The sequence below is a fragment of the Pseudorca crassidens genome, chromosome 15 (assembly GCF_039906515.1).
Source record: "Pseudorca crassidens isolate mPseCra1 chromosome 15, mPseCra1.hap1, whole genome shotgun sequence".
Lineage (NCBI taxonomy): Eukaryota > Metazoa > Chordata > Mammalia > Artiodactyla > Delphinidae > Pseudorca > Pseudorca crassidens.
In genome coordinates, this window is record NC_090310.1 from 7,414,627 (window position 1) to 7,434,434 (window position 19,808).

Here is a 19,808-nt window from a genome sequence, read left to right on the forward strand (position 1 = left end):
CATGTCTTTTTGATAATAGCCATCCTAACAGGTGTGAGGTGATATCTTATTTTGATTTGCATTTCCCTGATGATTAGTGATGTTGAGCACCTTTTCATATACCTGTCAGCCATCTATATGTATTCTTTGGAAAAATGTCTATTCAGATTTTTTGGCCATTTTTATTGGATTATTATTACTATTTTTTTGCTATTGAGTTTTATGAGTTCCTTATATATTTTGGATATCAATCGTTATCAGATAAATACTTTGCAAAAATCCTAAAGTTCCCACAAAGGCATTTTTGTTCAAGAATGGCTGCTAAATTACTGTTACTGAAGGGTACTGAGTAAGGGCCCTCCTCTCCCACCATCTTGCCGATGTCACAGTGGGGACTTATTTTTAGATTTTCAATATCTAGGATCTGGAGATGGGAGGGGGAGGTGTCTGCCATCTTGATCCAATCACCATATTGTTTGCACATGTCCCCTCTTCCCCGCTGCAGGCCCCAGCTCAGGCCTCCTCAGCTCTTACACACTGCACCAGAGGGGCTTTTCTAAAATCAGACCCATCTGAGTCATTCCCCACCGCGCCCACCCCCCAGTCCTTCAGTGGCTCTCCACCAATGTCATAAGACCCACCTCTGGCAGGTTCCCCGCCTCTTCCTTTCTCCTGGCTACTCCCTTTCGTCCAGCCTCAGGCCACGCCTAGTTGCACTCTGGTCCCTGGGCAGCTGCAGTCCGTCTCGCCGACGTTCCCTTGCTCACCCTGCTCTCTCCTCTGTGAACTGTCCCCCCTCCTTGCCCCCACACTTTGGGTCTGCTGACTCTGACCTTTCAGTTCTCAGCTGATTGGCCTTTCTTAGGACCTGGGTTGGGGGCCCTGCTGGGTTCCCATGGTTCCCTGTGCGCATCCTGTGGTTGTTCCTATGAGCCAGTGTTCCCGTGTGTTCTCTTCATCTCGCCGACCGTCTTCGCCTCCAGAGTGGGATTTCCTGACAGGGGGACAGCCTTTATCACTGATTTCGCACGGAGTGTTTGAAGACTGAAATGATGCTGGGGCTTCATGGCTAGGGGGTGTGGGTACTCTCCCGTCCCCTTAGACCGGTACGCAGGGTCTCAGTGGGCCCCTTACCCAGGGTCTCAGTGGGTCCCTTACCCAGGAGCACCGTCCCTCAGGCTTGTGGACGGGCCCCTCCTCGGCCCGCACGGCCTTTTGGTCCACAGTCGGCACCTCAGGAACAGGCAGGACTGACCTGACTGTTGCTCTCCCCACAGGCACTGGTGCTATCACACGGTGACACGGACGGTGTCCTGCCAGGTGCAGAACGGCTCAGAGACAGTGGTCCAGCGCGTGTACCAGAGCTGCCGGTGGCCCGGGCCCTGCGCCAACCTCGTGAGGTAAAGGCCGCGGGGCTGAGCAGCTCTGCCTTGCCTGTCTGTTCCCTTGGATGAATCCAACCCTCGCACAGCTGCTGGGATAGGGGGGTTGACTCTCGGAAACAGAGTCGGACATGCATTTATGGAGCACCTTTTGTGTACGGGGCCTGGGGGGTGTGCGTGCGCAAAGATGAAAGGGACGTGCTCCCCACACGGAAGAGTCCTCACAATCCAGTGGGTATTTGATGAGCAGAAGGGCCAGGTGAGGCCCCCTCACACACCTCCCCACAAGCCCCGCCCCCTCATAGGCCCGCCCCCACAGCCACGCCCCCTCAAGCCCGGCCCCTTTCACAGTCTTGCTCCTCTCGCCAGTGCCTTCCGCTCCCAGCCCTCAGCAGCTCCTCGGCATTCACAGGGAGAGCTCTGAATGAATGACCAGACTTTCTGGGTCTCTGAGACGCCAGCTTGCAGTGCCTCGTTGTCCTCTCCCCCTCCAGGCCCTGCTCCAGCTCCAGGGACTGGCTTCCCTTACACCCTCACCCCCACACCTCTCCAGCCCTGCATTTCTGCCTCAAAGACCCTTCCTCATCTCTGCCTGGGACCACCCTCCTCAAACTCCAAATCCCTTTCCCTTCTATGTTAAGAGAGCACTTTGTGCCCTCCACTGAAAGGACTTACTGCATGAGGTCTGTATTAGGCAAGGTTCTCCAGAGAAACAGAACCAATAGAATAAGTGTGTGTGTGTGTGTGTGTGTGTGTGTGTGTGTGTGTGTGTGCGTTGGATAGATATATAGGAGATGGAGAGATTTTTAAGGAATTGGCTCATGTGGTGGTAGAGGTTGGCACATCCAAAAGCTGCAGGATAGGCTAATGGGCCAGAGACCCAGAGAAGAACTGATGTTTCAGAAGGAATCAGAAGGCAATCAGATGACAGAATTTACTCTTCCTCAGAGGAAGTCAGTCTTTTTCTGAAAGCCTTCACCTGATTGGATGAGGCCCACCACATTATCGAGGGTCATCTGCTTTACTCAAAGTTTACCGCCTTGATGTTAATCTCATCTAAAGAAATACTTTCATGGCAACATCCGTCGGCATTTGACCAAATATCTGGGTACTGTCACTCAACCAAGCTGACACATAAAATTAACCATCAGAGGGTCATCATGAGTTGGATATGTTTTCATCACCAGAGATGGAGAATGAGCCCATGCATGAGTCAGGGCCTGTGCCCACACAGTGCTGTCCCCTGTGGGGCTCACCATGGAGCTGACACCAGAATCAGCCTGCAGCATGAATTAGTGGGACCCACAAATGTGGCAGAGAATCTGATCCTGGGCCAGAATTATTATTGTTTGTTTTTATTATAAAGATAATGATACATACTGCAGAAAAAGTTCAAACATTCGGTAATAACTGAATAAGGTAAAAAATGAGCATTCTTTCCTCTCCCAATGCCACCTCCATAATCCCATTATTAACATGTCATTCCAGACTTTTTTCTCCTTATACGTATATATGTAAATATATTTTCTTTTTTTTAAAATTTATGTTTTATTGAAGTATAGTTGAATTACAATGTTGTGTTAATTACTGCTGCACAGCAAAGTGACTCAGTTATACATATATATACATTCTTTTCATATTCTTTTCCATTATGGTTTATCACAGGATATTGAATATAGTTCCCTGTGCTATACAGTAGGATCTTGTTGTTTATCCATTCTATATATACCAGTTTGTATCTGCTAATCCCAAGCTCCCAATCCCCTCCCCACCACCCTTAGCAACCACCAGTCTCTTCTCTATGTCCCTGATTATAAATGTATTTTCTTAAACAAATACTAAATGATGTTATTTTGTTCTACAACTTGCTTTTCCCCCAGAAAAATATTTTGAAATATATTCCCATAGAGCCACCTCATTTTTAACAGCTGTGTAGTATTCCACTGTAGAAAAGCATCATCATTTATTTCCCATGTCCTCAATTGATGGATATTTAAGTGGTTTCCTAGTTTAGCCATTCCAGACCATGCTTCAATTGCATCATTATATATATTTTAACACTTTTACAAGTGTTCTTAAAAAAATATTTATTTATTTGGTTGCACTGGTTCTTAGTTGCAGCAGACAGGCTCCTTAGTTGCAGCTTGTGGGCTCCTCAGTTGCGGCACGCATGTGGGATCTAGTTCCCTGATCAGGGATTGAACCTGGACCCCCTGCATTGGGAGCGTGGAGTCTTAACCACTGGACCACCAAGGAAGTCCCTACAAGTGTTTTTTCTTTTCTTCAAACTTTTTTTGGGGAACAATTTTAGATTTATGTAAGTGTTGCAAAAAATAGTAAACAGAGTTTCTGCATAACTTTTCCTTTCACCCAGCTTCCCTGTCTTAGTCCGTTTGGACTGCTATATCAAACCACCGTAGACTGGGTGGCTTAAACAACAAACATTTATTTCTCACAGTTCTGGAGGCTGAGAAGTCCAAGATCAAGGTGCTGGCAGATTCATTGTCTGGAGAGAGCTCTTTTCTTGGTTCACAGACAGCCCTCTTCTCAATGTATCTTCACATGGCAGAGGAGATGAGGGAGTTCCCTGGGGTCTCTTTTATAAGGGCACTAATCCCATTCATGAGGGCTCCACCCTCATGACCTAATCACCTCCCAAAGTCCCCACCTCCAAATGTCATTACACTGGGGATTAGGTTTTAACATATGAATTTAGTGGGGTGACACAAATATTGAGTCTATAGCATAACCCTAAGATTAATATCTTATGGGGCTTCCCTGGCAGTCCAGTGGTTGGGACTTCGCCTTCCAATGCAGGGGGTGCGGGTTCGATCCCCGGTTGGGGAGCTAAGATCCCACATGCCTTGCAGCCAAAAAAACCAGAACATAAAACAGAAGCAATATTGTAACAAATTCAATAAAGACTTTAAAAATGGTCCACATAAAAAAGAATCTTAAAAAAAAGATTAATATCTTCTATAACCATAGTACAATTATCCAAGCCAAGAAATTAACAACAATGCAATACTGTAAACTAAGACCTTATTCAAATTTTACCAACTGTCCCACTAATATCATTTTTCTGTTATTTTTTTTCCCCATTTTTCATTTAAGTTGTCATATCTCCTTAGTCTCCTCTAATCTGGGGCCATTTCTTAGTCTTACTTTGTCTTTCACGACCTTAACACCTGTGAAAGTACTGGCCAGTTATTTGATGGAGGTTATGCATTTTTGGCAAGGAGCCTGTAAAAGGCATGTTCTACCTTTCTCAGGGCATCATATTAAGAGGTACATCAATCAATACTGGTGATGTTAACTTTGATCACTTGATTAAGGTGGTGTCTGCCAGGTTTCTCCACTGTTGTGTAATTATTTCTCCCTTTTTCATTTATAAGTACCTTGTGGGGAGATATCTGAGTCTAGACAAACGTCCTGTTCCTCATCCTATTTTCACCCAGTAATTTTAGCATCCATTGGTGACTCTCGCTTGCCATAATTATTATTATGGTGTTGGCCAAATAGTGATTTTCTATTTTCATCATTTTTTAGTAGTAGAGGTTCTTAACTTGGGGTCTGCATGGTACACAAGTGTTTTTATATACTCATTCTGCAGGAGGAATGGCTAAGTAAATGGATACGTCCATTAAAAATTGAAGGCAAAAGACTGCTTTTATTTTATTTTATTTTAAATTTATTTATTTATTTATATTTTATTTTTGGCTGCATTGGGTCTTTGTTGCTACGTGCGGGCTTTCTCTAGTTGTGGTGAGTGGGGGCTTCTCTTCCTTGCAGTGTGCAGGCCTCTCATTGCAGTGGCTTCTCTTGTTGCGGAGCACGGGCTCTAAGCGCGCAGGCTCAGTAGTTGTGGCGCACAGAGTTAGTTGCTCCACGGCATGTGGGATCTTCCCGGACCAGGGATCGAACCTGTGTCCCCTGCATTGGCAGGCGGATTGTTAATCCCTGTGCCGTCAGGGAAGTCCCTAAAGGACTGCTTTTAAATGCTGTGCTAGAGGGATGGCCAATGGATCCATAATGAAGAAAAGATGCTGACCCCCTTTCCTTTTCAGCAGAGGGCACAGAGACACCCCCACCTTTCCCTCCCTCCCTCATCTCCCAGGAGCCGAATTCCAAGAACCTCCTGCCTTTCTCATCATCAGGGAGCGTCAGATGACCAGGTCACCACCTCCCGATCCTGGGAGCATCTTCTGAGAAGAAGGGTCTTTGGAGTCTGGTCTGTAAGTGGACCTGACTGTGGATCCTGCTCAGTGTTGGAGTGGCTGCCCCGCCCTTCAAACAGCGAAGCTGCTGATTGGTCCCAGAATTCAGGCCACTGAGAAGCAAGGCTATGCCTGTCTCACAGTTCCGCCCCCACCAGTCTCGCTTTTTGCAAGTGGGGAGCCGAGCTTGGAAGTGGCTCTTTCCAAGACATGGGATTTGACTTCAGCAAACTCATATTGTCTTTGGAGCTGAGGCACACGAAGAGTTTATGCCTCGACTTTAGCCACAGTCCCGTGTGTTGGGTGCACCCCACGGTCAGCTCCCAAGGTGGAAGCAAAAAAGAGCACGTACGCATGTGCGCACACACACACGTGCCATTGTATTGTATTTGGGTTTAGAGAATGAACTGTCAGGATTCCCTTTACTGAAAAACCTTGGAAGGAAGGGAACAGTTGGCTGGCTTTCTTAATGTCAAAATTACAGCTTGAGGTTTTTCTATTTTCTAAATACAATAAGGCACCTTTAAGAAAAGCCAAACGAGCTAAGTACAGAATTACTGACCTCAACTGAAAAAATGTTAAATGATCGTTAATTTTCACAACTGCCCTTTGCTTTAGGACTTAAGAAATCACAGGAATAAGGTTTCAGAAGCATCAGGGTCTTGTCTTTGGGGTGGGTGTTTACAGGCCTTTCAGGGAGGCCTCTCCCTCTCCTTGGCATCAGGAGCTGAGAACAGAATGTTCAATCAGAGCAGACGTGCATTTGTCACGAGCCTTCCCTCTGCCTTCAAAACGTAGCCAGCAGGAACTTTGTTAAGGAAAATTTATTTCCCATTCTTTCAAGGAATTCTGTATTTCTGATGTAATTGTCATTTCTACTTCTGTTATCGTTATTTGTTAAGGAAGGAGGGGTTACCCCACTTTTCTTCCTCACCAGTAACACACATCTGAGTTAGGACTGGGGTGTACCCCCTTTGTGGTCTCTGGCTGCTGGCTGGGCAGGAGGGTGGTGGGTTGCTCCCTGGTGACCTGGGGTATCACGTGCGTCCTGCTTTCAGGTCCCAGTTCCGCTGGTTTCACATACGATGCATCGTTTCTGTAGCAGCCACCTCACTTGTGTCCCCACGTCCCTCCTGTCCCCCTCCAGTTCCTTCTGGCCGATCATGGCACGACCCTACTCCAAATCTTCCAGAAGCTTCCATCTCACCTAAAAGTCCACACCTCTCTCTGCGGCCAACCAAGGTCTCGTGTGACATGGACCCTGTTCTCTTGCTGACCCCGTGGCCTTTCATGGGCCGCCTCGCTCCTTGGGCTCCGGTCACACGGACCTTGCTGGCTGGAGGCTGCGTCCCTCCTCGGAGCTTCACATTTGCTTGTCCTTTTGCCTCGACTGCTTTCACCCCGAGAAACTGGAAAAGCTGGATCTCCTTACGTGATTCAGTTCTCTGCTCCTTCGTCTGTCTTATCTCAGACCCCATAATTCTCCAGCCTTTATCCCACTTAATCTTTTTTTTTAAATTTATTTATTTTTAGCTGCGTTGAGTCTTTGTTGCTGCACGTGGGCTTCCCCTAGTTGCGGCGAGTGGGGCCACTCCTCGTTGCGGTGCATGGGCCTCTCATTGCGGGAGCTTCTCCCGTGGCAGAGCCCGGGCTCCAGGCGCACAGGCCTAGTAGTTGTGCCACGTGGGCTCAGTAGTTGTGGCCCGCGGGCTCTAGAGCACAGGCTCCATGGCATGGGGGATCTTCCTGGACCAGGACTCGAACCTGTGTCCCCTGCATTGGCGGGCGGATTCTCAACCACCACACCACCAGGGAAGCCCTAGCCCGCTTAATCTTATTCTTAGCATTTGTCACTCTCTGACCCACAGTGTTCATCCTGTGGTCAGGCTGGTCATCGTCTGCCTGGCCCTCTAGCCTGGGGGCTGGGGGAGGGTGGGCGCTGTCTTACTCCCTTCTGTACCCCCAGTGCCTAGCGTTCAGGGGCTCAAGAAACCTTGAAAAAGCCTTACCGAATTGATGGTTCTATGTCGGGAGGGTGAAATGAGATAAAGTTGTCAGAACACTTTGAAATCGCGCACAGCGAGTGCGTGATGGTGAGCTGTGAGCACAGATCTTTATGGAGCAAAGTTCTTGTCTTCTAAACTGGTCTGCAAACTTGCAATGAGGAGATGGAGGCTCAGAGAGGCAAAATGACTTGCTCAAGGTCACAAGGAGAGTCACAGGGACCGGGTTGGGTTTGATGCTGGCCCATCAAGCAGGCCCCATTGGGATGCTCCTGAGGTTTCAAGGCCCAGCTCCCTTTTCCCCCAAATGAACGTTTGTAGACCTCCTCCTGTATACAGGCCCCGAGGCTCCCAGGAGAGTGCGGGTGAGAACACAGACCAGTTCCTGACTTGGAGAGATGACGGTGGGGCTGGGGAGGGGAACAGTAGTCAGAGCAGCACAGTATCAAGTGCACAGTTATGTCTGTCCCTGGTGCTGTGTGGAGACCGAGTGGGGCCCAGACCCGCGGGGAGAGCTTTCCTGAGCTGGGGCAACCTGTGAGGGGAGTTTTCCGAGGTAAGAAAGAGCTCCAGGGACTGCCCTGGTGATCCAGGGGTTAAGACTCCGCACTTCCAGCGCAGGGGCAGGGGGCATGGGTTCGATCCCTGATCTGGGAACTAAGATCCCACATGCCGCGTGGTGGGGCCAAAACATAAAGACAAAGCTCCAGACTGTATAGCACTGTCTCAGCGAGATTACTGTTTCTTCGCCTAATTTTTTAAAGCATACTTTTACAGTTTTCTTAAGAGTCTGCATGCTGCAAAATCTGTGTGCTGGGCTGATTACCCAGAGCAGAGCCTCAGGGCGGGAGGAGCTTGGGAGGTCCCTGGGAGCCGTTTGAGGCAGAGACTGTGTCTTATGCGTGTTTTCCCGTGTCTCACAATACCTTGGGCTGAAAACAATAGACGACATTGCTGAAAGAGGCTTCGATAACAGGAGCCTATTAATCTCACAACCATCTGGAAGAGCTGCTTCCATTTGGGCCGATGATATGCTCAAGATCTCGGCCTCCTTTATCTTCCTCTCTGCCAGCCCCTGTGTGTCGGCCACATGGTTCCTCAAGAGTATAGAAGGGCGGCAGCAGCTCCAGGCATCACGTCTCATATAACCGTGTCCCAAAAAAGGAGGAAAGGGGATTTGGCATCGTTATTTTCCTATCAGAGAGGATTGTCTTTACCAGAGCCTTCAGCTGATTCCCCTGATGTTTCATTGGCCCGGATTTGTCCTTTCAGCCTGCCTTTCCCCACCTCTAAAATGGGAGTGATAGAGTGCTCCTTAAGAGGTTGTTGGAGGATGGTTTGAAGTTCAGTGGGGGAAGTCCCGCACAGACCCTGGCTCGTAAGAAGTGCTCTGGGAATGCAACCTGAGGCCGGGCCATGGCTCAGCTAAGAACAAAAACAGACTCACAGATAGAGAGAACAGACTCGTGGTTGCCAACGGGGAAGGGGAGTAGGGGAGGGCAGGAATGGGAGTTTGGGATTAGCAGAGGCAAACTATTATATACAGGCTGGATAAACAACAAGGTCCTACTGTATAGCACAGGGAACTATATTCAGTATCCTGTGACAACCCATAATGGAGAAGAATATGAAAAAGAATATATATCTATATATATGTATAACTGATTCATTTTGCTGTACAGCAGAAACGAACACAACATTGTAAATCAACTACACTTCAATAAAATTTAAAAAAATAAAGAAAGAAGCAGATCCCAGGAAAACCACCCCAAGGCAGCTCCCAGCAGGTAGTTCAGGCCTGGGCGTGCTCTGAGCTTGCATTTCGCATTCTGAGGTTAGGGTGGCAAACCCCAGCTGAACCCCCATAGCCGCCTTGTGCCGTGTTCTCTCGTTTGTAATCCTGGCTCCTCAGCTGTGTCTTGCCATGCTTCAATCCGCTGTTCCCTTCATTTCTGGAAACATTCTGGATGCTTTGGTTTGTGTTCACACAGAATTTTGCACAGGAAACAAGATGGTACATGACTGTGGCGTGATCAGTGGCGGACTGCCTCTCCCAATTCTCCATTTCACCCTCCATCTTACCATCCCTTTGATGTCTAGGACATGAACAGATCCAAGATTTCTTACCTTTTTTCTTTTTTAAAAAATGGAGACATAATTGACACACAACATTGTGTAAGTTTGAGTTGTACAAGTTGATACATTTATATATTACAGTCTAATTGCTGCAGTAGCTTTTGCTAATACCTTATCACGTCACATCGGTATCTAGCTTTCTGGTCATGACGACACAGGAAAGAGAAAGAGGGAGGGTGACTCATTCTCACGAGAGCTGGCGCAAATTTGTCCAGATCCCCGTGAATGTTTTGACTGGGGCTGACATAGTTTAGCTTGTGCACAACGTCCCCCAGATGTGTCATCTAAGATGATGTGATCGTGTTTGAACAGATATTTGTCCACATTTCACTGGAAAAGGAAGAGGCTGTTCTCACCATCGCATACTAAAGACACCCAGGCTCCCCCCACTGCTTTTCTCCTCCCTTATTTCCTTCTTCATTTCTGACTCTTGGAGGAGTTTTCCCTTTGGTCCTGGGAATAATTCACCTGCGCTCTCTTTCTCTCTGTGGCATTTTGTTTACTTTGTTCTATGCATCTCACGCCTCCTTGCCATCGTTATAGCCTGTTATGGGGGTTGGGGGGTATACAGTAAGGTGGGCTTCAGAGTCAAAAAGACCAGCTGTGTGACTTTGAGCAAGTTACTTGCCCTCTCTGAGCCTTATTTCTAAAACGGAGACAATGCCTGTCTTATAGGGCGGTTGTTAGAATTCCAGGAGAGAAAGTGCTAGTTCGTGCTGTGTGTGTGATGTGTTTTGGGACATGCTAATGACAGTTATTTGTTAACTGTTATTTTCTGTTGGCCAGTGAATTCCTTCTGCCTTGGAGGTCCAGCTGCACCCTCCCAGGCAGAAGTGATAAGTCCTTCAGTTATATTCCCCCAGAATCTTATTTGTCCTCTCCTAGAGCACAGCTGGACTTGTTTTAGTTAATTGTCTGCCTGGCCATCTCTCCTCTTGCTGGAGTCTGTCCCTCAAGGGCAGGGGGTGTCTGCTCGTCACTTTGAGATCCCCTGGGTGTCTGCCTGGAGAAGGTTATCATGAACTTGGTAAAGTTTTGCCCACATCCCCCTCCTTTCTGCTTCCTGTCCCCCACTCCCCCACTGGCTGGGGTGCTCCCACCCTATAAGGAAGGGTTTCCCTCAGCTGGATCCCGTCACCAGAGGTGTGACACACCTCAAGGGAATTTATCTTTAACTGAAGACTCCTGGACCAGGCTTCACCAGGTCCTGTGTAGAATTGTGGGCAGTCCAACCAGAAAAGAATAAACATGACAAGGAAGCTTGTAGAACCCTAAACGTCCTGTCTTCTTCTGGCCGTGTTTGGAAACGGGGCTCCATCTCAATTCCCTCGTGTGGCTGTGACAGGGTGACCAGAAGGGAGGACATGGGGCCCCAGCCTAGCTGTCAGGAGAGCGTGTCTGAGCCCCGGTAGAGAAGGGCTAGAATGTCGGGTGTAACCTGGCTGTTGTCTCGGGCAGTGAGCCTGCTGGTGGGAAGGGCTGGTCGGTGGGTGGGGCCAGGAAGTGAGAGCCGAGGGGCTCTGGGTGGCATGTGATTGGGCGCCGCCCGGGGAGGGGAGGGGATGCTCTCTGACCTGTGTATCTGGAGCCTGTGGTCCAGTCAGGAGCCCTGTCTTCATCCCTGGCTGTTTGCTGGTCTCCTCCTCCCTTCTCCCCAGTTTGGGTGCTGAGTCTGCGCCCGGATCCTAGTCCGTCCCTCTCCCCCGACTCCATTCACTCACCGTGAGCTCGATCCGGAGTCGAATTTAATAAATGGAAGCTGGTGGGCCTGCCCAGTCACCTGGACACGGCCGTCCACGGGCGTCCCCTCCTTGGAGTCCAGGCAATGGCCTCCTCCCTCTCCTAGAGGTGCGCTTAGCTTTGCCTAGAAATAGGTAACATGATTTGGGGTGCTCGGAAAACCCCTGTCCCCGGATATCCCTTCCCAGGAGGCCTGGAATGTCTTGTTTGTTCACTCATTCATTCATTCATTCATTCAAGTTTGCCTGGAGGCCGGCTCTATGCCAGGCCCTGGCCAAAAGAGAGCACATGACTGTCTCTCTTCAAAGAGATGACTGTCCAGGAGCGAGGAAGGATGGTTTGAATGGCGGCTGGGGTCCGAGGTAAGCCAGGCGCTTCAACCTGACAGGGGGCTTGGGAAGGCTCCTGGGACGAGGTGACGTCTGAGCTGAGGCAGGGCCTCGCAGCAAAGAAACAGAACAGCTGGTGGCCACAATGGGAGGCGCTCAGGGGCTCCAGACCCCTGCATGGGGCTGGGTGATGACAGATGGGGGGGGCACATGAAGCAGGGGTAGGGGGACCACAGGCCTAATGCACTCAGCTGAGGGGTTGGGGCTTAGCCGGTCCTTCCCTTCGATTCTGCAGCATCTGGTCCAGGAGCCTTCAGTTAAATAGAATTATCTCCCCACCCCTCCTGCCAAGACAACTGGCTGAGGGACTGCTTTCTCCTTTGATGGGAGCACCTTGGGCAGCGAGAGCCCAAAGCAGGAGGGAGGAGGCAGAAAGGAGTGTGAGCTGGGTGAGAAGCCCTCTACCCATCACATTTGTGCCTGAGGAGTGCCCTGCTGTCTCAGAGCTCTGGGTTTTCTGAGAGGAGCAGGCTGGCCCCGCTCTACCATCTGCAGAGCCGTAGGAGATGGAGCCGGACTCAGGCATGATGGGGGCCTACCTGCACCCCCTCCCCTACCCCGCAGAACAGAGTGCCTGGGTCCTAGGGCCCTTCTACCCAGGCAGAGGGGACCCTTTAGGGAGGCCACTCTGGCCCTCCTTCAGCCATGCCCATCCTCATGGGGCAAGGAGTCCATGAGGCCAGGGGGATGTGTCCATCTGGAGCCTATGCCCCACTTCTAGACCATTCTCTGGATACCAGCCCTGAGTGGCTTCTAGGCCTGCCCCGGCCTCTTCCTTGAATCTTGGGGACGGTGCCCGTGGTGGGTGCACCGCAAGCCTTAAGAGGAGGGGGAGGGGTGGCTATTTGTGGAACTGAGGCGCATGGATGGAGCTGGGACGTGCAGGCTGGGTCCACACACCCAGTGTGGGATGGAGCTGAGGGTAGGAAGAGAAGGGGTGGGGATCGGGGTCTCACTTGTTTCGTTTATAAAAATGATGCGTTGTATGAAGTTATTGGGGAGATTCAGTGCTGGGGCGATGGCATGTGTCGGCCAGTGTCTTGCTGGTGATATGCTCTTGATATGTTGGCTACGACTCCCAGGGAAGACGTATAAATATCAAGTGACTCATGAGGGGACACAGAGCAGGGTTGCTGCCGAGTGGTTGGAGCACCTGCACCAGCGCCCTCCTGCTGCCCATTCTGCTCAGTGTGAATTCTGGGCTGGGACCACCACAGGGAGAAGGGGTTTCTGCAATTCTGCAGAGTTAGATTTGGGGATCAGCGGGACCATAATCCTTGGTGGTGCCTCTCTTTGCTGAGCGCTATGAAGTCAGCACCTTATCTCATTACACCCCGATGACATTTTTATGACAAAACTGTGCAGGTGGGGGAAGGGAGGGTGTGGTTATGAAAACATGAGTGTAACAGAATCTGGGCACACTGAAGCCGATTTGGAATGCACTAGAGGACTGGCATGTGTCCCCAATCCCTCCCTGTGCCCCACCCACTCCCCCAGGAGCTCCACGTAGGCCTCTTTGTGTTTGTTCAACCACTCAAGCGTCTCAACAAATATTTATTAAGGGCCTACTTTGTGCCCGGGGGGGGGGGAATATGATGGAGAATAAGACCAAATCCTCTCTCTGATGGAGTTTCTATTCACACAAATATGAAAACAGGAAAAAAATATTCCCTCCTAATGAGTTCAGGAAATTAAAATAGGGTAATGACTGAGAATAAATCCGGGCTACTTCAGAGGACGTGGGAGAGAGATTCTTTGAAGAGATGATGTTGATGCTGAGTCATGAATGGTGAGAAAGAGCCTCCGTGTGAAGATGGGGTGGAGATAGTTGGTGCAAAGGCCCTGAGGCAACAAGGTCCCAGATGAAGGAACAGAGAGAAAGGTCCATGTCCAGAAGCAGAGCAGGTGAGGAGGATACAGAGGCAGAGACTGATCTCAACAAGCTTAAGTTTGGAATTTATTGTAAGAGTACTGGGACGTCATTGAAGGTTTTGAGGACTGATGATAAATGTCTTGATTTAGGTTTTTTAAAAAAATTAAACTTTATTTCAAGATCATTGTAAATTCATAAGCAGTTGTAAGACATAATTTAATTGTGTTAAAATACACATAAATCAAAATTTGCTGCCTTAACCATTATTTCTTTCTTTTGGCCACGCCACATGGCATGCGGGATCTTAGTTCCCCAATCAGGGCTTGAACCCATGCCCCCTGCAGTGGAAGCGTTGAGTCTTAACCACTGGACTGCCAGGGAAGTCGCGCCATCTTAACCATTTTTAAGTGTACAGTTCAGCAGTATTAAGTATGTCTATACTGCTGTGCAGCCATCACCACCATCCATCTCCATAATTCTTTGCATCTTGTAAAACTGAAACTCTATACCCATTAAACAATAACTCCCCATTCTCCCTTCCCTCCAGCCCCTGGAAACCACCATTACCACTAATCTGTTCTCCATTTCTATAATTTTGTCATTTCAAGAATGGAATCATACAGTGTATAACTTTTCAGGAATGGGTCTTTTTATTCATAATTCTCTGGAGATTCCTCCAGGCTGTTGGGTGTGTCAAGAATTCTTTCCTTTTTATAGCTGAGTAGTATTCTGTGGTATGGATGTGCCACAGTTAGTTTAACCATGTGTCTGTTAAAAGACATTTAAAAACGGCTGGGTCGTTTCCAGTTTGGGGCTATATTGAATAAAGCTGCTATAAACATTCATGAACATTCAAGTTTTTGTGTGAACATCAGTTTTTATTTCTTTGGGTAAATGCCCAGTAGTGTAATTGTTGGGTCATATGGTACTTGCATGTTTAGTTTTTAAAGAAACTGCCAGACTGTTTCCAGAGTGGCTGTACCATTTTACATTCCCACCAGCAACGTCTGAGTGATCCAGTTTCACGCATCCCTGCCAGCATTTGGTGTTGTCACAATATTTTATTTTAGCCATTCTGTGTAGTCTGTTTAATTGTGGTTTTAATTTGCATTTCCCTAGGGGCTAATAATGTTGAACATCTTTTCATGTGCTTATTTGTCATCCAGATATCTTCTTTTGTGAAATGTCTCTTCATGTCTCTTGCCCATTTTCTAATTGGATTTTTTTTTTTTTTTTTTTTACTGTGGAGGTTTGAGATGTCTTTATATATTCTAGATACTAGCCCATGGTCAGATACGTGGTTTTGCAAATATTTTCTCCCACTCTGTGGCTTGCCTTTTCATCTTCTTAACCCTCTTTTGCAGAGTCAAAGTTTTTAATTTCAACAAAGTCCAGTGGATCAATTTTTCATTTTATGGATCATGCTTTCGGTGTCAAGTCTAAGACCATTTTCTCCTATTTTTTTTTTCTAAAAGTTTTAAGTTTTATATTTGACCCATAAGTCCGTGATCCATGTTGGGTTGGTTTTTGCATGAGGCGTGTGATTTAGGGAGAGGTTCATTTTATTGGTCTATGGATATCCCAGCTACACCAGTACCATTTGTTGAAAACATCCTTCCTTCATTGAATTGCTTTTGCATGTTTGTCAAAAATCATTTGGGCACAGTTGTGTTGGTCTCTTTCTAAGTTCTCTTTTCTGTTCCATTGATATGTGTGTCTGCAGTTCTGCCAGTATCACACGGTCTCGATTGCTGTAGCTATGCAAGTCTTGGAATCGGGTAGATTGATTTTTCCCACTTTATTCATCTCTTTTGAAATTGTTTTCGCTACTATAGTTCCTATGTCTTTTCATATAAACTTTAGACTAATTTTGTCTATATCTACCAAAAATCTTCATGAGATTTTAACAGGAATTGCATTAAACCTGTATATCCACTTGGGGAAAATTGATATCTTTATTACATTGACTCTTCCAATCCAGAACTATGGATTTCATTTATTTAGATCTTTTTTCATTTATTTAGATATTTTTTATTTCTTTCATCTTTCTTCATTGATTTCTTGGATTTCTTATAGCTTTTGGCATACAAGTTCTATTCTTTTTTTTTTTTTTTGGAGTGATTGTAAATAGGTTTTTTTGGTACAGTTGGTAAAATTGTAAAAATGGTCAAATTGCTAGTATGGAGAAACACAGTTGATTTTTGTATGTTTGTCTTGGATCCTATGACCTTGCTGAATCCATGTATTAGTTCTGGGAGTTTTGGGGTCTATTCCTTGAGATTTTCTGCAAAGACAGTCAAGTCATCTGTAAATAGAGACAGTCTTGATTCCTTGTTTCCAACCTGTATGTCTGTTATTTCCTTTTCTCAACCTTTCACTGACTAGAACTTCCAGAACCTATAAATGAGTGGAGAGAATGCTTTGTTCCCAGTTATAGGGAGAAAGCATTCCACCATCAACTATAATGTTAACTGTAAAGTTTTTGTGCATGTTCTGTATCAAGTTGAGGAAATTCTATTATTATTTTTCTTGGAGTTTTTATCATGGGCACTGAATTTGGTCCAAAAATTTTTTTTGCATTGATTAACATGGTCATGTGATTTCTTTAGCTTGTGAATATCGTGATTACATTGACTAACTTTGCAATATTGAGCCAACATTGCATCCCTGGAATAAACTCCACTTGGCCATGGTATATAGTTTTTTTAATGTAATACTGAATTCTGTTTGCTAATATTTTGTTAAGGATTTTTGTGTCTATATTCATGATGGATATCGGTCTGTAGTTTTCTGGTTTTGTACTGTCTTTGTCTGACGTTGGTATCAAGGTCTCATAAAATAAGCTAGGAAGTGCTCCCTCCTCTTTTATATTCTGGAAGAGATTATATAGAATTGGTATTAATTCTTCTTAAACATTTGGTAGAATTCTCCAGTGAACATCTGGGTCTGGAGATTTCTTTAGGGAGAGTTTTTCAGCTACAAATTCAATTTCCTTAATAGTTATAGGGCTATTCAAATGATCTATTTCATATTGAGTGAGCTGGGGTAATTCGTGTTTTTTGATGAATTGGTCCCTTTCCTCTGAGTTGTTAAATTTATGTGTATCATGATCTTCCCAACGTCATTCCTGATATTGATAATTTGTGTCTTCTCTCCTTTTTTTCTTTGTCAGTCTTGCTAGAGGTTTATCATTTTTAAAAAATCTTTTCAGAGAACCAGCTTTTGGTTTCATTGAGTTTTCTCTATTGTTTTTCTCTTTTCAATGTCATTGATTCCCGCTCTTACGTATACTATGTCTTTCCTTGTGCTTGCTTTGGGTGTATTTTTTCTCTGCTTTTTGGAGGTTCCTGAGATCGGCTGATTTAGCTTTCGAAAAGATGACTGGCTGCCGAGGGAAAAGTGGACACAGGCTCCAGATGACGGTGGGTGATAGCTGGGGAAGTGGAGAGAAGTGAGTGGATTCAGGAGGTGTTCTGGAAACTGAGATGGCAGGAGTGTCTGATTACTTATGGGCGGGAGCAATTTGGGATAACCCTAAACTTCTGGTGTGAGTGGCTGGTTGGCTGGGCATGCCATTCATTGAGCTGGGGACCCTGACAGGAGGTCACCCCTAGGAGGTGGAAAACAACAGCTCTGCTTTGGCCAAGTGAAGTGTGAGATGCCCATGGGGCATCCGTGGGGAGAGGGGTATCAAGCAAGAGGTTGATTTTAAAAGTTTGGAGTTCCAGGAAGACCCTGGGGCCATATTGAATTTCATGGATTCTCAGATGCCATTGGTTTGGAAGAAGTGCATTACCTTATGGTCATTAAGAATGTTGCTCATTAAGCTATAGTGCACCATCAACTGTTACATGAATCCCAATGTCAGAGATGTTAAAGTGTAACAGTATGTGCATGGTAGAATTGGGGAAACTTGATGGTTGAGAATCATAAGCGTTTTGATGGTATTTAAAGCTATGGGACTGGAGGTGAACTTGGGGATGAACAGATAGAGAAGAGGTGCTGACCCCGGAACAGTCTGGGTACCCCAGCCTCTGAGATAGGGCTAAGGAGATGAGAAGAAGCAGCCAGGTCAGAAGGAGCATCAAGAAAACCCAGTGTTCTGGGATGAGACTTTTGGGAGGGAGAGTGGGAGTCTTTTCAATGCTTCTGGGTGGCCGACGGGATGAGGGCTGAGGAGTGACCATTGGATTTGGCAATGTGGAGTCACTGGGGACCTGGCAACTGCAGTTTTGGGGAGTGGTGAGGATGGAGGCTGAGATGACGTGGGTGGAGGAGAAAAATTAGAGGTGAGGAAATGAAGATCCGAAGGATAGAAAACTCTTTCAAGAAGTTTTGCTGTGAAGGAAGCGAGAAATGGGGCTTGGGGGACTGCCCTGGTGGTCCAGTGGCTAGGACTCCGCACTCCCAATGCAGGGGCCCTGGGTTCGATCCCTGGTCAGGGAACTGGAACCCATATGCCGCAAGTGAAGACCCCACATGCCACAACTAAAAGATTCCTCATGCTGCAACTAAAAAAAAAAAAAGATCCTGCATGCCGCAAGGAAGAGCCCACACGCGGCAATGAAGATCCTGCGTGCCACAACTAAGACGCAACGCAGCCAAATAAATAAATATTAAAAAAAGAAGAAATGGGAAAGAGGGGATATATGTATACGTATTGCTGATTCACTTTGCTATAGAGTAGAAACTAACAATATTGTAAAGCAACTATACTCCAATAAAAATTTTTTTTAAAATAGGGCTTGGTAGCTGGAGGGGAGTAAGAGGTCCAGGGAGGTGTTTTTTTGTTTGTTTTTAAGATAGGAGATACAGGAGCATGTTTGTAACTGCCAGCAATGACCTGGGAGAGAGGGGAGGCGGCTGGTGAAGGCGGGCAGAGGATGGCTGTAGGAGCAAAGCTGCCCGGGGGTGGGGGTGGGTGGCGGTGGGGGGATGTGGGGGGTGACGGGTTGGGGGGAGTTAGGGGGTGTGACAGGAGAGGGGGGTGGACCCGGAAGGGAGGGGGAGGGCCTTGTCAGGGCAGCACTAGGAGAGAACACTGGGGTTGGGGGCACCCATCACCCATGCGGGTCCAACCATGTGACACCCAGACGGTCTGACATCAGGGCTGACTCTTTTCGCCCACCCACGGACACCTCAAAGGCAGGACCACAGTGTCCTCATCCCAGAGCCTGGGCACATTAAGCTGCTTAACAAGTGTTCATTAAAGAAACGTATCCATCCTCTTGTTAAATGAAAAAAAAAAAATTGTAGTGCAACTGGGTCCCGTTTGGATTTTCCCATCCCATGATTTTCTTATATTGGGTTTTTGTAGTGTGTGTGTGTGTGTGTGTCTGTGTGTATGTAGGTGAGGGTGACACCCAAAACTAATGTTCACATGGGCCCCAGAGGACGGTGCCCGGCGCCCAGTCAGGCCAAGCTGGCGTGGAGCGGGGTCCCGCCGGGCCGGGTCTGGTCTCAGGACCTGCGGCCCTGGCTCGGGTTTCTCAGATCATGCGTTTGGTCTGTTTAGCTGTTTGTTTGGTACTGAATGAGCACTTAAGCGCCAGGCACTAGTGTGCAAAAAGATCACGGCCCCTCCCTCTCAGAGTTGGGGGGGGCGAGTGGAGGGAGGGACATGTCAATCAAAGACTCACAGCTATGCGGGGGAGGAGGGTGTCCCTGCTATAAGACCTGGTTCTGGGGTTTCCCTGGGGGTCATGTGAGCTGAGATCTGGGGGATGAGGGGATTTCGCTAGAGGAAGGGGTGCAGGTCGGGGAGAGGGAACAGCCAGGGAGGGGGCCCTGGCCGGGGTGGGGGAGGGGGGTGGGAGTCTCTTCCCTGCTGGCTTCTCCTCCTGGCTTGTAGTGAGGGGCTGGACCGGGACACTTCCCTGTGAGGGGCCTTCAGAACCAGTGGAGAGGACTAGGGGTGCTGCGCCCCCGTGCCTCAGTTTCCCTTTCCCTCCCGTCTTGCTCTGGGGTGGAAATCACAGCCCTGGCTGTGCCTGGTTCACTGCAGCGGGATGCCGCTCGTTTCCGCCGCTGCCCTCGTGCCCTCCCGAGCCCCCGGTCAGCTGCTGGAGGGGGTGGGCCCCAGGGCCAGA

General features: G+C 47.7%; 1 protein-coding gene across 2 annotated transcripts in view; it reads left to right on the plus strand.

Annotated features, from left to right (window-relative positions):
- COL26A1 (collagen type XXVI alpha 1 chain) overlaps window positions 1-19,808 on the plus strand; it is a 175,306-nt gene that overhangs the window by 41,373 nt on the left and 114,125 nt on the right. For both annotated transcript variants that reach the window (XM_067705092.1, XM_067705091.1), the window contains exon 2: window positions 1,257-1,379. In XM_067705092.1, the coding sequence (XP_067561193.1) occupies window positions 1,257-1,379 (123 nt within the window). The remainder of the gene's footprint in view (window positions 1-1,256; window positions 1,380-19,808) is intronic.